The sequence below is a fragment of the Orbicella faveolata genome, unplaced genomic scaffold, assembly GCF_042242905.1.
Source record: "Orbicella faveolata isolate gen_17 unplaced genomic scaffold, um_ofav_v1 contig_35, whole genome shotgun sequence".
Classification (NCBI taxonomy): Eukaryota; Metazoa; Cnidaria; class Anthozoa; order Scleractinia; family Merulinidae; genus Orbicella; species Orbicella faveolata.
In genome coordinates, this window is record NW_028301564.1 from 6,614,203 (window position 1) to 6,628,212 (window position 14,010).

Consider the following 14,010-nt stretch of genomic DNA (forward strand, 5'->3'; position numbering starts at 1 on the left):
ACACATATTAAATATCATTTCGGCTAGCCTCTGAACAGGCTCCCAACTTAGAGGATGAGAAGGAACCTATCCTAGGATCCGAGCTTACCAGAGTTCTGCAGCAATACGTAGAGGGAAGGGCACTACACGCACATGGCTTTCTTGGCTTAAACAAGAAAGACGTAAAAGGAGTTGGCGATAGAGCAATAGTCAACGATTTATTGGGAAGTACTGACTTAACTTTATTTTTTTGTTATTTTCAAAGAAGAACGAAGTGCTAAACTGAACGTGTCCGGAATTAGGCCCGCACAGAATTAGGGCTGCACAGAATTGGGGTATTCTTGGGTTTCACGTGACGTCACAAGCTTTGATCAAACAAGCTTTGATCCAAGTTGGTGTCCCTCGGGTGTCAAATTTATGCTAATAATAGTCCATTTCTACAGTGAAGCTTCTCTATTATCGCTCTATTATTTCGACAACTACATGAATTTCCAGAAAGAAAAAAACGATAAAAGTACCGGGCATTCATCTAAAGGTATCCCAGTGCTCTCTGAGTATGCCAAAAGCTTAGAGAGTCGAGTAAAGGAACGATATTCGCAAAAGATCTCGGTCATCGGGGTTGACTACGCAAGCATACCAGCCGAGCAGTTCAGTCCAGAATGCTTGCCTCCTGTGGAAGTCTGGTACTTGCTGAGTTACCTCGTTCTTGAGACCAGCTTCTACACCAACAAGCAGTTCAAGGCGTTCAAGAGTCTGAAAGGCGTTTAATCAAATGCTGTCGGGATTAGTAACCTCAGTTGTAGGCAAAGTAATCGCTGGCAAGTATGTCGTGAGAGCAAGTGTTCGGTATTCACAGCGTATGAATGATCCTTTAGTGAACATTTGGGTCATTTCCGAAAACGATGGGACTATTTTGTCAGCCCATTGCTTGGGATGCAAAGCTGGACTGGCTGAGTCATGCTCACATATCGCGAGTGTTTCATTTTATTTAGAGGCAACTACACGAATTCATGGCAAGCTCGCTTGCACACAGGTAAAATGCTCATGGATTTTCCCGACATATGTCAATGAAGTGCCGGATGCGAGGGCTAAGGACATCGATTTTTCATCGGCCAACAAGCTCAAAGAAAACTTCGACCAGCCGAGAAAATTGAGGATCTACAACAGCCGCAAGCCTCGAACCATGTAGCAGCTTCTAGTTCTGGGACTGCATCAGCCGGCGCCTCAGCGCATGCAGCGCGCATCGGCGCCTTCGAAAGAGGAAATGGATTAGCTTTATGCCTGTAACGACTTGGTCTTGTTTTAGGAATGATTCGAATAGAGACATTTAAGAAGTGGACATTTCAGTGTTTCATTTATGACGCGTGCCGCTGATCATGCATTCTGCAGTCGCGGTAAATATCAAGTTTCAAAAGCACATGGTCTGCTTTTGAGTTCGTTTTGGTGTGTTCGAAGTTCATTGTTAGTGTCGAGCAAGATTTCATTTCTTATTAGCGGAGCAAGGCACGAAAAACTTGTAAGTATCGATCGGTTTTCATTTAGCTTTCTTATCCTTTGTGATTCAGTTGTTATTTTGGTTTACTTGGCGGATTTGCGCATTTGATCTCAGTGAATCGTTGTTCATGTAATAAAAGACGTTTGCAGTTCAGCGCATCTCTAGTTTTACTTGTTGCCGCTTTCCTGTAGTGAACATTGGGTTCCTACATTATTCAAAGTTTTTCCATGGCGTCGCAAGATCACGAGATGCCAGATGGAGCGAAAGGTACGTCGCTCCGACAAGTTCAAGAGGAAATATCGTCGAGCGAAGATCCTCGCGTCGAAACAACAGCTAATTATGTTCCACCATCCGAAACTGCGGGTTTAGAAAATAATCTTACCTCGAGGCAAAGGGTTCCGTCGAAAGTTATGGATTCGGAGGAAGTTCGAATCGAAAGAGCTATTGATTTAAAGGCAAAAAGAGCGGGACATTTGGGGTACGTGAGAAGGAGGTTGAAATTTGTACAAGGACTTCTGTCTGAACATGCGAGCGAACACGAAGTGATGAAAGGTGTCGAAGATTACGAGCGTGCATTCCACAAGTTTGTAGACTCCCACGAAACCTACTTAAGTTTTGAAGATAATGAACGAATGAGAACTATGGCCAACGAAAGTTACGAGAATGAAAAAGAGTGCAAATTCCGCCTCGAGGTAGAGCTCAGCGCGTGGAAATATAAGGCTAAAAACGACACGAAAGGAAGGTCCAAGTCTGATCGCAAATCACATCGGTCGAGTAAAACCGGGAAGAGTTCCCGTACCAGTTCGAGTAGCGTAAGAGAGAAGCGAAGATTGCTTGAAGAAGCACGGCTGAAGGTGGAAGCACTTGAACAAAGGCAGAGCCTGGAGCGTCGCTTGGAAGAGGAAGAAGCTGAGTTTCAGAAGAGAGAGCTTGAAATCGCTAAGGAAAGGGAACGAAACAAGGCTGAGATGGCAAGGAAAATTGAAAGGATGCAGGTGGAAATGGAACTAAAGAAGGCTACTGTGGACCTCGAGATTGAGAAAGAGGAATTGCAGACCGAGCGCTCGGACGACAAAACTGTAAGTGAGATAATTCCACCATTAAATCCAGAGTTGATCCCTCACACACCACTAAGGCCTTTCAGTTTACCACAAGACACACACCTTATCCCGCAACCCGCATCTGATGTACAAGCAACCAGAACTAAGGCTTTGGAAGCTGAGCATGAGGTGTCGTCGGTATCGACGTTTTCTCAGAGTGACATGGATCCCCCATACGTACCACTTCCCAACCCTGCTTCTCAGCCGAAAGAGACCAGGCAAAAGTCTTCAGTAAGAGTAGATGTAGATGAATTCAAACCGTTTGTGACCAAGGATGAGAAGAGTTCGCCCACCGATAAATTTAAAAGTGAGCTTCAAACCCCTCAGCCAAGTCACACTCAGCTTGAGCAAGTGTTGTTACAAACACTTCAGCACCTTACACAGCAACCAGCCAGCCAAGTGCCACACCCCCCGTCAGTAGAACTTGCAGATAAAGCGCCATGGCAAGCAATCGCAGAGGCACTTAAACAAGGTCCCACTCTACCGAAAATTGAGTTGATGAAGTTTGGGGGAGACCCTTCCGAGTATGGAGAATTTGTTGCCAATTTCTGCGACCACATTGAGAGTCAGGTGCCCGATGATTCGCAAAGATTGACCCGTCTACTCGCGCAGTGTGTTGGAAAGGCGCGAGAGGCTATAAAAAGCTGCGTCAACCTTCCTACTGTTCAGAGGTATGGTGAAGCGTGGAAAACTCTGTCAAAGAATTTTGGACAGCCTCACATGGTGGCTGATGCACACATGAAAAGGTTAAGAGAATACAACCTTAGAAGAGTCGATGCCGCAAGTCTGATGGATTCTGCGAGAAAACTTGAAGATACCAAACGAGTGTTAACGAGTATGGGACCACTTTACGTAAGCCGCCTCGACAATGAAGATACGATTCTTATGCTGATGAAAAAGTTACCTGATGAGGGCTTGAAGCGGAAATGGACAGACGTTGCTGGAGACCTAATTTGTTCTAAGGGACAAGTTTACTTTTCTGATTTTGTGAATTTCATACAGAAACGAGCAGATCGCTTAAACAACCGTTTTGGCCAGGAAATGAAGTCGTCACTGCCTCAGCATGAAAAGGAAAGAAGACATGGAAACAAAGACAAACAAGATCTGCCATTTAAGGCTACAACCCTAGCTACCCAGAGCAGAGGAAACAGAAGGTCTGCTGGTACTGGCTTAGCCACCTTGAAGTGTTATCAATGTTCCGGACCGCATGCAATTTGGCAGTGTGAGACCTTTAAGAATGCATCTTACGAAGATCGGTCGCGAACTGTACGACAGAAGAAGCTGTGTGGAAGTTGCCTTTCGTATGGACACTTCTCAAGATCTTGTTCGAAGGGATTTTCTTGTCGGAAATCGGGTTGTGGAAAGAAGCACCATTTCCTTCTTCACCCGCCAGACCGCGAAGAGACTGACGACCGTGTAGTAGAACAAGAAAGTGCAAATCAGCAACCAGTCATTCGTGGCCAAAGTTCAGTTGGTAGAACAGCTGCGACACTCACTGAATCCAACCATCCCCCGGTTATCGAATCCAGTACCTTTGCCGTATCTAGAGATTCTGCTCCAAGGGAAGCCTCAACCAGCAGTCGACCGAGGGTCTGCTTCAAGGTCGTCCCAGTAAGAGTCAGTGGGCCAGGTGGGAACAAGCAACTAACAACATACGCCTTCCTAGACAGCGGATCAGACACTACACTCTGCTTAGAAAGTCTTGTAGAAGAATTAAGCCTTGAATGTGAGCCTACTGATTTTACCCTTTCAACAGTCAATTGTGAAGGGAAGGAACGTGGTCACCAAGCCCGCTTGGATATAGAAGCACTTGACGGGAAAACGAAGTTCACACTCGATCGGGTTCTGACAATGGAGAGCCTACCCATTGGAGAGAGACATTTCGCCAACAATAGAGAATTGACAAAATGGCCACACCTTGATGGCGTCAGTCTTCCCGAAATAGAAGGGCATCGAGTCTCCATCCTTATTGGCAGCGACCGACCGGATATTATCGATGATAATTCTGAAATCAGAAGAGGAGCTCGGGGCCAGCCCTATGCCGTAAATACTCCCTTAGGTTGGACGGTGTATGGCCCAATGGGTGAACCCAACAGCAATGGCATCCATGTCAATTTCGTAAGGAGTGATCATGAAGAGATGTTAAGTCAGCAATTGGAACGTTTGTACAATACCGAGTTCAAAGATACCCTTGTGGATGTTGAAGAGAGTTTGTCGTTGGAAGACCAAAGAGCGAAGCAGATTATGGATCAATCAGCGGTCCTTGTTAATGGACATTATCAGCTCAAGCTGCCATTCCGGCATAGTCCTCCCTGCTTACCTGATAGTCTACCAGTGGCAAAGAAGAGATTGTATTGGCTGAAAAAGAGAATGGAAAGAGACCCTGAGTTCCACAAGCAATATGCAAGCGTTATCCAGAAATACCAAGAAGAAGGATCTTCACGTCAAGTCCCTGATGAAGAAATTTCTTCCCTCAAACCCATTTGGTACCTACCGCATCACGCTGTTTGGCACCCGAGAAAACCTGAAGAGCCGAGAGTGGTATTCGATTGTGCCTGCAAGTCCAGCGGTGTCTCGTTGAACAATCAGTTGTTGCAGGGACCAGAGAACACAAGCTCACTTATAGGAGTCATTCTGCGATTTAGAGTTAACAGTGTAGCCGTGGCAGCTGACATTAAGCGGATGTTCCATCAGGTGTTTGTGTCTCCTGAAGACCGGGGCGCTCTTTGCTATCTGTGGTGGCCGGATGGAGATTTGACGAAGGACCCGAAGACCTTTCAGATGCTAGTCCATATCTTTGGGGCTACCTCATCACCCAGCATTTGTGGTTACGCATTACGGCGAACAGCTGCCGATTACAGCGAAGGTTTCTCCTCTCAGACCATTGACGCAGTCATGAGAGACTTTTATGTCGATGACCTGCTCAAGTCCTTCGAAACGACCGGCCAGGCAGTGGAAACTACAAAGGAGCTACAGGAACTGCTAGCGAAAGGAGGATTCCAGCTGACCAAAGTTATGTCCAATGAGCGCGAAGTCCTAAATGCATTCCCACCTGAACATCGAGCACCAGCTGTCAAGGACTTAGATATCAATCTCAACAGTCTACCCATGGACCGAGCCCTAGGAATCCATTGGGACGTGGAGGCAGACACCTTCAACCTAGTTGTTAGTGATAAATCCCATCCAGGGACCCGGAAAGGCGTCCTGTCGTCGATTGCAACAATTTATGATCCCCTTGGTTTGGTTGGTCCCCTAATCCTGCCTGGAAGAGAGATCAACCAAGAGTTATGCAGATTAAAGTATGACTGGAATGACAGGCTCCCTGATGAACTAGCAGTGAAGTGGAGAGATTGGAAGGAAGGACTCGCAAGCCTCACCGGTTACAGTATCCCTCGATCCTTTACTCCCCGAGACTTTGGAGAAGTAGAAAGAGCTGAACTCCATCACTTCGCAGACGCTTCTGAAGGACATGGATATGGGACAGTAACTTACCTGCGTTTCGTTAACAAAGAAGGGAGCATCCACAACAGTTTCCTCATGGGCAAGTCGCGAGTGAGGCCTCTAAGGAGTGGTATCAGCGTGCCTAAGATGGAGTTGACCGCTGCCACCTTGTTGATCAAGATGAACAAGCTCATTATGCGAGAGTTGGAAGGTCGCATCAAGATCCACAGCGTCACCTTCTGGACCGATTCAATGATTGTCCTAAGGTACATATTCAATGAGACGAAAAGATTTGTCACCTTCGTCGCCAATCGTGTTGCTGTCATCAGAGAAGGATCAAGGCCCTCACAATGGCGTCACGTTAGGTCAGAAGCTAACCCGGCTGATTTGGCCTCGAGAGGAATAAAGGCCTCCGAAACCAAGAAGTTAGAAGTGTGGAAACATGGCCCAGATTTTCTGTGGAAAGATCAAAAGGAGTGGCCGCAGCAACCCGCTGATCTCCATCAAGAACTATCAGACCAAGATGAGGGAGTCAAGAAAGAGAAGATCACCGTTAATGCATGTGCCGAGAAAGAAGACTTCTGGGGCACTTTATTTGAAAGATTCTCAACATGGGAGAAGTTAAGAAGAGTGGTGGCTTGGATCATTCGAGGAGCCCGTAAGCTGTTGCAGTTGCGAACGAAGCCAGTGGCAGCCACTGTTTCGCTTGTGAACCCAGAGGAGAAGGTTCCCCACCTCCTATTGTTAGATGTAGAAAAAGCAGAGAGAATTATCGTAAGGAACGTCCAGATTCAGACCTTTCCTGAAGAGTTGTCCAACCCAAATCCGTGCAAAGGTCCTCTCGCCAGGTTGAAACCATTCGTGAATCAAGGAGTCTTGCGAGTTGGAGGAAGACTAGATCGTGCAGACCTCAGCTATGATGTAAAACACCCAATGATATTACCTGGGAAGCACCGTGTAACAGAGATGATCATCCTCCATTACCACCATGCTAATGGTCATGTAGGTCCACACCAAGTACTAGCGGAGATAAGACAGCGTTTCTGGATTGTAAGTGGTGTTTCGTCCATCCGACGTGTCCTGCGGCAATGCCATGAATGTAAGCGCCAGAATGCTACAGTGGGAGAGCAGATTACAGCACCACTCCCAGTGGTGAGAGTTTCTTCAGACAGCTACCAGTTAATCTACCCGTTTGCCGCTGTTGGAATAGATTATTTTGGACCACTCTACGTCCATGCAGGACCACTTACCAGATCTGTGAGAAAGAATCTCAAACTTCACAAGCGCTATGGTTGCATCTTTACCTGCCTTAGGTATAGAGCCGTCCACATCGAGCTTGCGAATGATTTAACGACGGACAGCTTCATTCAAGCAGTAACAAGATTTGTCGGGAGACGAGGTCCACCCAGGGTTATTTACAGTGACAATGGCACAAACTTCAGGGGAGCAGAAACTGATGTTTTGAATGCGCTGAAGACCTGGGACCAAGAAAGAGTAGGACGTGAGCTGCTTCAGGAGAATATACAGTGGTATTTCAATCCCCCGGCGGCAAGCCACCAAGGAGGTGTTTGGGAGCGGCTCATTCGCTCCGTTCGAAGGATTCTCAACGCCATGATTGGTGAGCACCTTGTCAATGAGCAGACCCTAGCGACATTCCTGACAGAAGTCGAGAAGATCCTGAATAGTCGGCCGATCACTCGTGTGTCTAGCGACCCCGACGATTTAGAGGCCTTGACCCCTAACCACATACTGCTGTTGCGCCCGAATCCGTGTTCAGCTCCTCGTAAATTGGAATACTCCGACAAGTTTCAAGCAAGATGGAAACATGTGCACATTTTGACGAATGAGTTTTGGGCCCGCTGGGTTAAAGAATATCTTCCCTTGTTGCAGGAACGCCAAAAGTGGCTGAAGCAGAGGCGAAACTTCAAGGTCGGAGACTTGGTCATCATGAAGGATGCAAACCTCTCCCGAGGACAGTGGCCCAAAGCGCTAGTTCAAGAGACCTTCCCAGATTCTGATGGTGTGGTGCGACAAGTTCTGGTGAAAAGTGCAAGAGGTGTCTTCAGGAGAGATATCCGCAAACTCTGCCTTCTGCAAGAGGAGCTATTGAAGTCCATTGAGGAGTCCATGGAGAAGAAAAAAAACCTGAACTTGTGCGATTAGTTATTGAACTGTCGATTGACTTTTTTCTTAAGATCCAGGAATTTGGAATCAATGACATTCTTTCTGTTATCGAACGAGTCAAATACCTAAAGACTACGAGAGTCTTTGGGGGGGGAGCATGTAACGACTTGGTCTTGTTTTAGGAATGATTCGAATAGAGACATTTAAGAAGTGGACATTTCAGTGTTTCATTTATGACGCGTACCGCTGATCATGCATTCTGCAGTCGCGGTAAATATCAAGTTTCAAAAGCACATGGTCTGCTTTTGAGTTCGTTTTGGTGTGTTCGAAGTTCATTGTTAGTGTCGAGCAAGATTTCATTTCTTATTAGCGGAGCAAGGCACGAAAAACTTGTAAGTATCGATCGGTTTTCATTTAGCTTTCTTATCCTTTGTGATTCAGTTGTTATTTTGGTTTACTTGGCGGATTTGCGCATTTGATCTCAGTGAATCGTTGTTCATGTAATAAAAGACGTTTGCAGTTCAGCGCATCTCTAGTTTTACTTGTTGCCGCTTTCCTGTAGTGAACATTGGGTTCCTACAATGCCAAACTCAACCACTGCAAAGTTAAAGCAGTAGCTTTAAGTTTAATTGATCCTTTTGCTGACCAATTTAACGACCAAAGCCGCTCTGTTCCGGTAGTTTCAGAACGAAGAGTTTGCTACAAACTCGTTCACTCTCTACCACTCTCTTGTTTGTAGCGTCGCCGCGACCCACCGCAGAAATCCACTCGTTTCTCCTCCTAATAGTGAGTTTCTCCTGTTCTTCCCCTTGATTTGTAATAATCTTAGGTGTACGAAAAAACCCTAAGCCTTTACGATTTCCACTTTTGCTCGAACAGCCAACAACAACGCATAAAACCATCCCTTTTTTCTCACATGAACTCTTCTTTGGATACGCTTTGTTTACGCTTGAGGGACACCAAGATGGGGGATAGTAACCGTTGCTACGCTATTGGTCACGTGCGTGAAACCCAAGAATACTGTAGATCTGACTATTTTTACAAATATGCTTGCTTGTGTCTTACAGATTTTGACGAGTGTGACCTGGAATATGACAACTGTCATGAAGATGCTTTGTGTGTAAATACACCGACTCACTTTGAGTGCCATTGCAAGAATGACTTTTTGGGGGATGGGATTAACTGTACAGGTCAGGAAAATTTCTTTCGTGTAAATGATAGTTTAACAGTTAATAATATTAATACAATGTAAACTCACTAATGTAAAACATCTTTTGAGCGAAATCATTAAATAGCAAACTGGTCCAAATTAGAATTTTGATTGGTTCCCTCAGCGTACCGAATTTTCTAATTCGGACCGCCAAAGTGGACTGCTCATGAATTAGTTTCGGTGATTTCCTCTTTCAAAACACTGTACAAAAGAAAACAGTTTGTTATTTAAGTACAAATATTTTCCTTCATACTTACCGAAAAATTAGAAGTCAAACTGACATTTAAGAAAGCGACCTGAAAGGTGCAAATAAGTCAAATAAGTTCTAAACGTTTGTACGCGCGTCCATTGAGAATAGATCGAGGGACGCATTAAAACTTTCCCCAATTTGCATTAAGTATTTCCTCAATATGGAGCCTCAAGAGAGTTCCATTACCTGTCGGCGTAATCTATTAACAATCACAGTTTGCGTTGCATTTGCCTTCATTTTCCGCTCTTTATGAAACCATCTAATCGAGTCTGTTGACACTGCAGCATTCAACAGACCAGACTGACAGACACTTTTTACTCTGAAGATGATTACCTCTCAGGTTGTTTAGAATTTACTAGGGTATGGCCGCAGATAACTTTCTGTTTCCGTAATCGGCGAGTTTTTTTAGACACCTTACCTGGAGGGCCAGGGTCTGTCCTGTCTTACGAGTGTCAGCCCTAAACCTCTATCACCTCGCCATGGGTGAACCACATAGCTCTTTTATAGATCGATAAGACTCAAGACTCTACATCGACGCATGCAAAGTGACGGCGATGTTCGTTCCGCTTAACTAAATCCGAAATGAAATAGAATAAAGTGATATTTTGTATTTTTCAGATATCGACGAGTGTGAAACTAGTGAATTGGCTCACAAGCACAACTGTCATGTCAATGCTAGCTGTGCAAATACTCACGGATCGTTCAACTGCACATGTGTCTCGGTTTACACAGGAGATGGAGTGTCCTGTATAGGTATTATACTTCTCTTCAATGCCTTTCTCTTTTTCCCGTAGATCCTGCGGGCAGTGGAATTATAATCCGCTTATTTTTCACGTTTTGTTTCATTCAAGATATCGATGAATGTCAAGTAAACACTCATAACTGCCATGAGGATGGTGTATGCATTAACACTGACGGCTCTTTCAGATGCGAATGTAAAGTAGGCTTTATCGGAAGTGGAGAGATCTGTTCAGGTATTGAATTGTGCCAATTATAAAAGTCGTGCAGAATTATAAGAGTCGTGCAGACTCGACCTGACCATTCAATGGATATGTACTGTCTTGTTGAGTTTGAAAGGAGCAGTGACTTAACGGCTTAACGTAGTTTTAACGCATACAGTGGAAGTACTTTTAGCAGTAGTGGTGGTGGTGGTAGTAGTAATGGCGGTAGTGGCTGTAGCGGTAGTGGTGGGAATAGTGGTTGTTGTGGTAGTGGTGCCGGATAGTGGTAGCAGTGGAGCTCCGGCACGCCGGGGTCGCACGAGCGGGGCCCCCATACCTTAGAAAATTCTGTAATCCATCAATCTAAAAAGATTTCGTCGTCAGGTGACTGTCAGTACGTTCGTATGTCTGTGTGCCACTTGCACTGCGCGTGCGCGTGCAAAGCCCCATACCATAAAAATAAGAAAGTAGCATCATTACCTTAGGTGCATCTTTGATATTGGACATCCATTTTATGGCTAATTGACAGCTAGCAAAACAAGGTATCCGCTGACCAGTATCACATGACCATATTGCGAGCTCGGGTTTAGAAGTTATGGAGGTCGTGTATTTTTTACGTTGACTGGTGCCTAAATAATGGATTTTCGATTAGATCGCAGACTCAAGCTAGGTTATTACTCTAGGGGAGAAGGAAGGGGTACGCCCAAAGGCAAACGTCTTGAGCGAATTAACCCCTGGCGTGTTGTTCACTTTTTTCCCGAGATATTCTTTGCACAAGGCCCTGATATAATGTGTACGTGATTTCTACAATCTTGGAAAAATTGGCTACACCAAGTTTTAACTAGAAAAAATAGGGAAGGCACACGCTGAACAATTACATGCTCACAATTGATCATTTTTTTGAGTTACTAATCCAAGAAAAACATTTTCTTTTTTTCTTTTATGGTAAACTTAGTGCAATTAGGAGCTCCGCTTTTATTCCCGGCTAAATTCATGTATTAGTAGTAAATCGAAGGTAAAGTCTGAGTTCGAGCCTAGCGGCTCGACAAGCCGGTGCTTATCTCCAAGTTTCGTAGCATTGGGTGAATACTCTTCCCCTGGATGGGATGCTAGTCTCAGGCAGGGTTACCTCCCAGCATTAAATTCGCTAGCACCCATTTATACACCTGGGTTCGGAGAGAGACACTGTGAGAGTAAAGTGTGTTGCCCAAGAACACAACACAATGAAACCGGCCAGGATTCAAAACCACTGAGACCGCTTGATCCTGTGTCCAGTGCTCTAATACAAACTCTACGGAAGATAGTAGCAGAATAAGTTCTAATAATGGATTTCTTAGAAGTCAGCCATTAGAAATAGCTATAAACAGCACTCATTTGTATTGTTGTTGTTATTGTTGTTGTTGTTACAATCATCATCGGAGTGAGCACTGTAAATGATAAAAGTATTCAAATCATATTACTTTGCCTCTATTGCATTTAATAAAAGTTTTCAACACTACTTGCAGATGTAAATGAATGCACTGAAGAAACAGATAACTGTGACGATGATGCCACGTGTACAAATACCAACGGATCATTTGTCTGCACGTGTGATCAAGGATATAGTGGAAATGGAGTCAATTGCTCAGGTATAATGTATCGAAATGTAACTCTATACAAGGTTAACGTTTACCAAAAACACTTTGTTTGGGTGTCTCCAAAAACGTCTCCTGTGTGGCACATTCCATTAGTAATTTGAATGAAGTTTTACTTACAGAAAAGAATAGGGTGAGTAGTGTAGAACTGGTAAATAGTTTATGTTCTTGGTTGTAGTAAGCGTGATTTTGGCTTTTGAATTACTCATTTTGATAAGGGCTGAGAGATCAATGTTTTAAGGCTGATATTATAATTATTTTGCCATCCCAAAATACCATGCCATTAATTCTTAATTTGGATCATGGCGGACTTAAGGCAAGTAACAGTACGTCAGTTTCGAGCGCAGTATTGGCAGGTATTACGACTACAGCCTTGAAATATTTGAAATCATCAAATTTACATTTTGTTTCGCCCACAATGGCCAGTTCCCTTCTATAAGACGCACCCGCAGGGAATCATGGTAGTTGTATTCATCAAAACAAATACGCAGTTGAAGATTATGAATACAAGTACACGTACCATGATTCCCTGCAGGCGTGTGTTATAAAAGGACCTGGGAGATGTTTCCAGATTTGACAGCATGTAGCAGTCGTTCATGGGAGAGGAAGATTACATGACTAGCCCACAGATTATCTGCGTAGGAGGCTAGACGGCACGTAGTCCTATTGCTATACTGATTAGGAAAATAAAATTGATCCAAGTTTATTCATTCATTCATTTCTCAACTTAATTCTTTCAACACTTTAACGAGTGTTAAAAACTATGTTCTATCAATTCTTCTAGCTCCTTCCTTTAGTAATCCGTCCTTCTACTCCCGTGTTTTTCTATGTTCACTCAAACGAGATGGAAGCTAACTCAATAACCTCGCGGTTCAATTAGTCTCCATGCACAAACTGTATACCATTGTCACCTTTAATTGTTATATATGTATCTTTTTTTCTTTTTTCTTCTTCTTGTAATTTCAAAACGTAAGTGCAAAATAAAGTGAAGTTGAAGTTGAATTTAAAACAAACTGAGAAGTAATAATGGCGATGTATACCGCCATGCTTTTTAGATGTGGACGAATGCACTCTAAATCTTCATGACTGTCACGAAGATGGATATTGCACCAACACCAAGGGTTCTTATCACTGTACTTGTAACACTGGATACACAGGCAATGGAGTAACATGCACTGGTAAGAGATGTTTGCATTCCACAAGAGTTATCACTGCATGGTTGTAAACATGTTTGTTGCAATATGGCATTGTTTAACGCAAATCAAGCTTTATAAAGCAAAAGCGGGCTTTGTAAAGCGCTGATTTGATCGAAAAAGTAAACAATGTCCTATTCAGCAAACATAATATGGATCAGGAGTTACTCGCACACCCCATGCCACCGAAATCATTTTACAATTCATTCATCCCTCGCTATCTAACTCCATCTCAGTTTGAACAGGATTTAGCATCAAGCTCCAATTAAAGGTAAGCGAGTTTATTTGCTTCAATTTTACGTGTTTACTTTCGGTATATTCCTGCGCTAATCGGTAAAAAACATATTCCTTGTGCAAGTTTTGCAGCGTAGTTTTGCACTTTTGAGAGGTTCCTGTGTCTGTATCACGGCGGTGGGGAAGATCAAGCGAATGACGTGAAGGAACGAACAAGGAAGCCACTTACAGGGTTAGCAGGATGTTATGAAAGTACTGACGAGTAACGATGTTTACTGACTTATTCCTCTTCGTTCCTAGTGGAACATAGGTCTTCGACCAGCTCTCGCCACCTGACCCTGTTTTGTGCAGTATCTTTCGCCTCATGCCTAGGAAGCCGTATCTCCTCCAACTCTGACATTCTCGTGCG

General features: G+C 44.1%; 2 protein-coding genes and 1 pseudogene across 3 annotated transcripts in view; all 3 read left to right on the forward strand.

The window, feature by feature from the left end:
• LOC110060741 (uncharacterized) overlaps positions 1 to 14,010 on the forward strand; it is a 43,191-nt gene that overhangs the window by 16,028 nt on the left and 13,153 nt on the right. For both annotated transcript variants that reach the window (XM_089273608.1, XM_089273607.1), the window contains exons 9-13: positions 9,207 to 9,329; positions 10,218 to 10,352; positions 10,451 to 10,573; positions 12,046 to 12,168; positions 13,230 to 13,352. In XM_089273608.1, coding sequence (XP_089129734.1) covers positions 9,207 to 9,329; positions 10,218 to 10,352; positions 10,451 to 10,573; positions 12,046 to 12,168; positions 13,230 to 13,352 — 627 coding nt within the window. The remainder of the gene's footprint in view (positions 1 to 9,206; positions 9,330 to 10,217; positions 10,353 to 10,450; positions 10,574 to 12,045; positions 12,169 to 13,229; positions 13,353 to 14,010) is intronic.
• On the forward strand, positions 67 to 1,627 carry LOC149102783 (uncharacterized; annotated as a pseudogene).
• LOC149102784 (uncharacterized) lies at positions 1,413 to 8,178 on the forward strand. Its single transcript, XM_089273257.1, has 2 exons — positions 1,413 to 1,495; positions 1,589 to 8,178. Exon 2 carries the CDS (start codon positions 1,702 to 1,704, stop codon positions 8,176 to 8,178), a length of 6,477 nt encoding a protein of 2,158 aa, XP_089129383.1. The 5' UTR covers positions 1,413 to 1,495; positions 1,589 to 1,701.

Excerpts from the sequence above, each read along its gene's own strand:
- LOC149102784 (XM_089273257.1), top strand. The coding sequence starts at position 1,702 with ATGGCGTCGCAAGATCACGAGATGCCAGATGGAGCGAAAGGTACGTCG.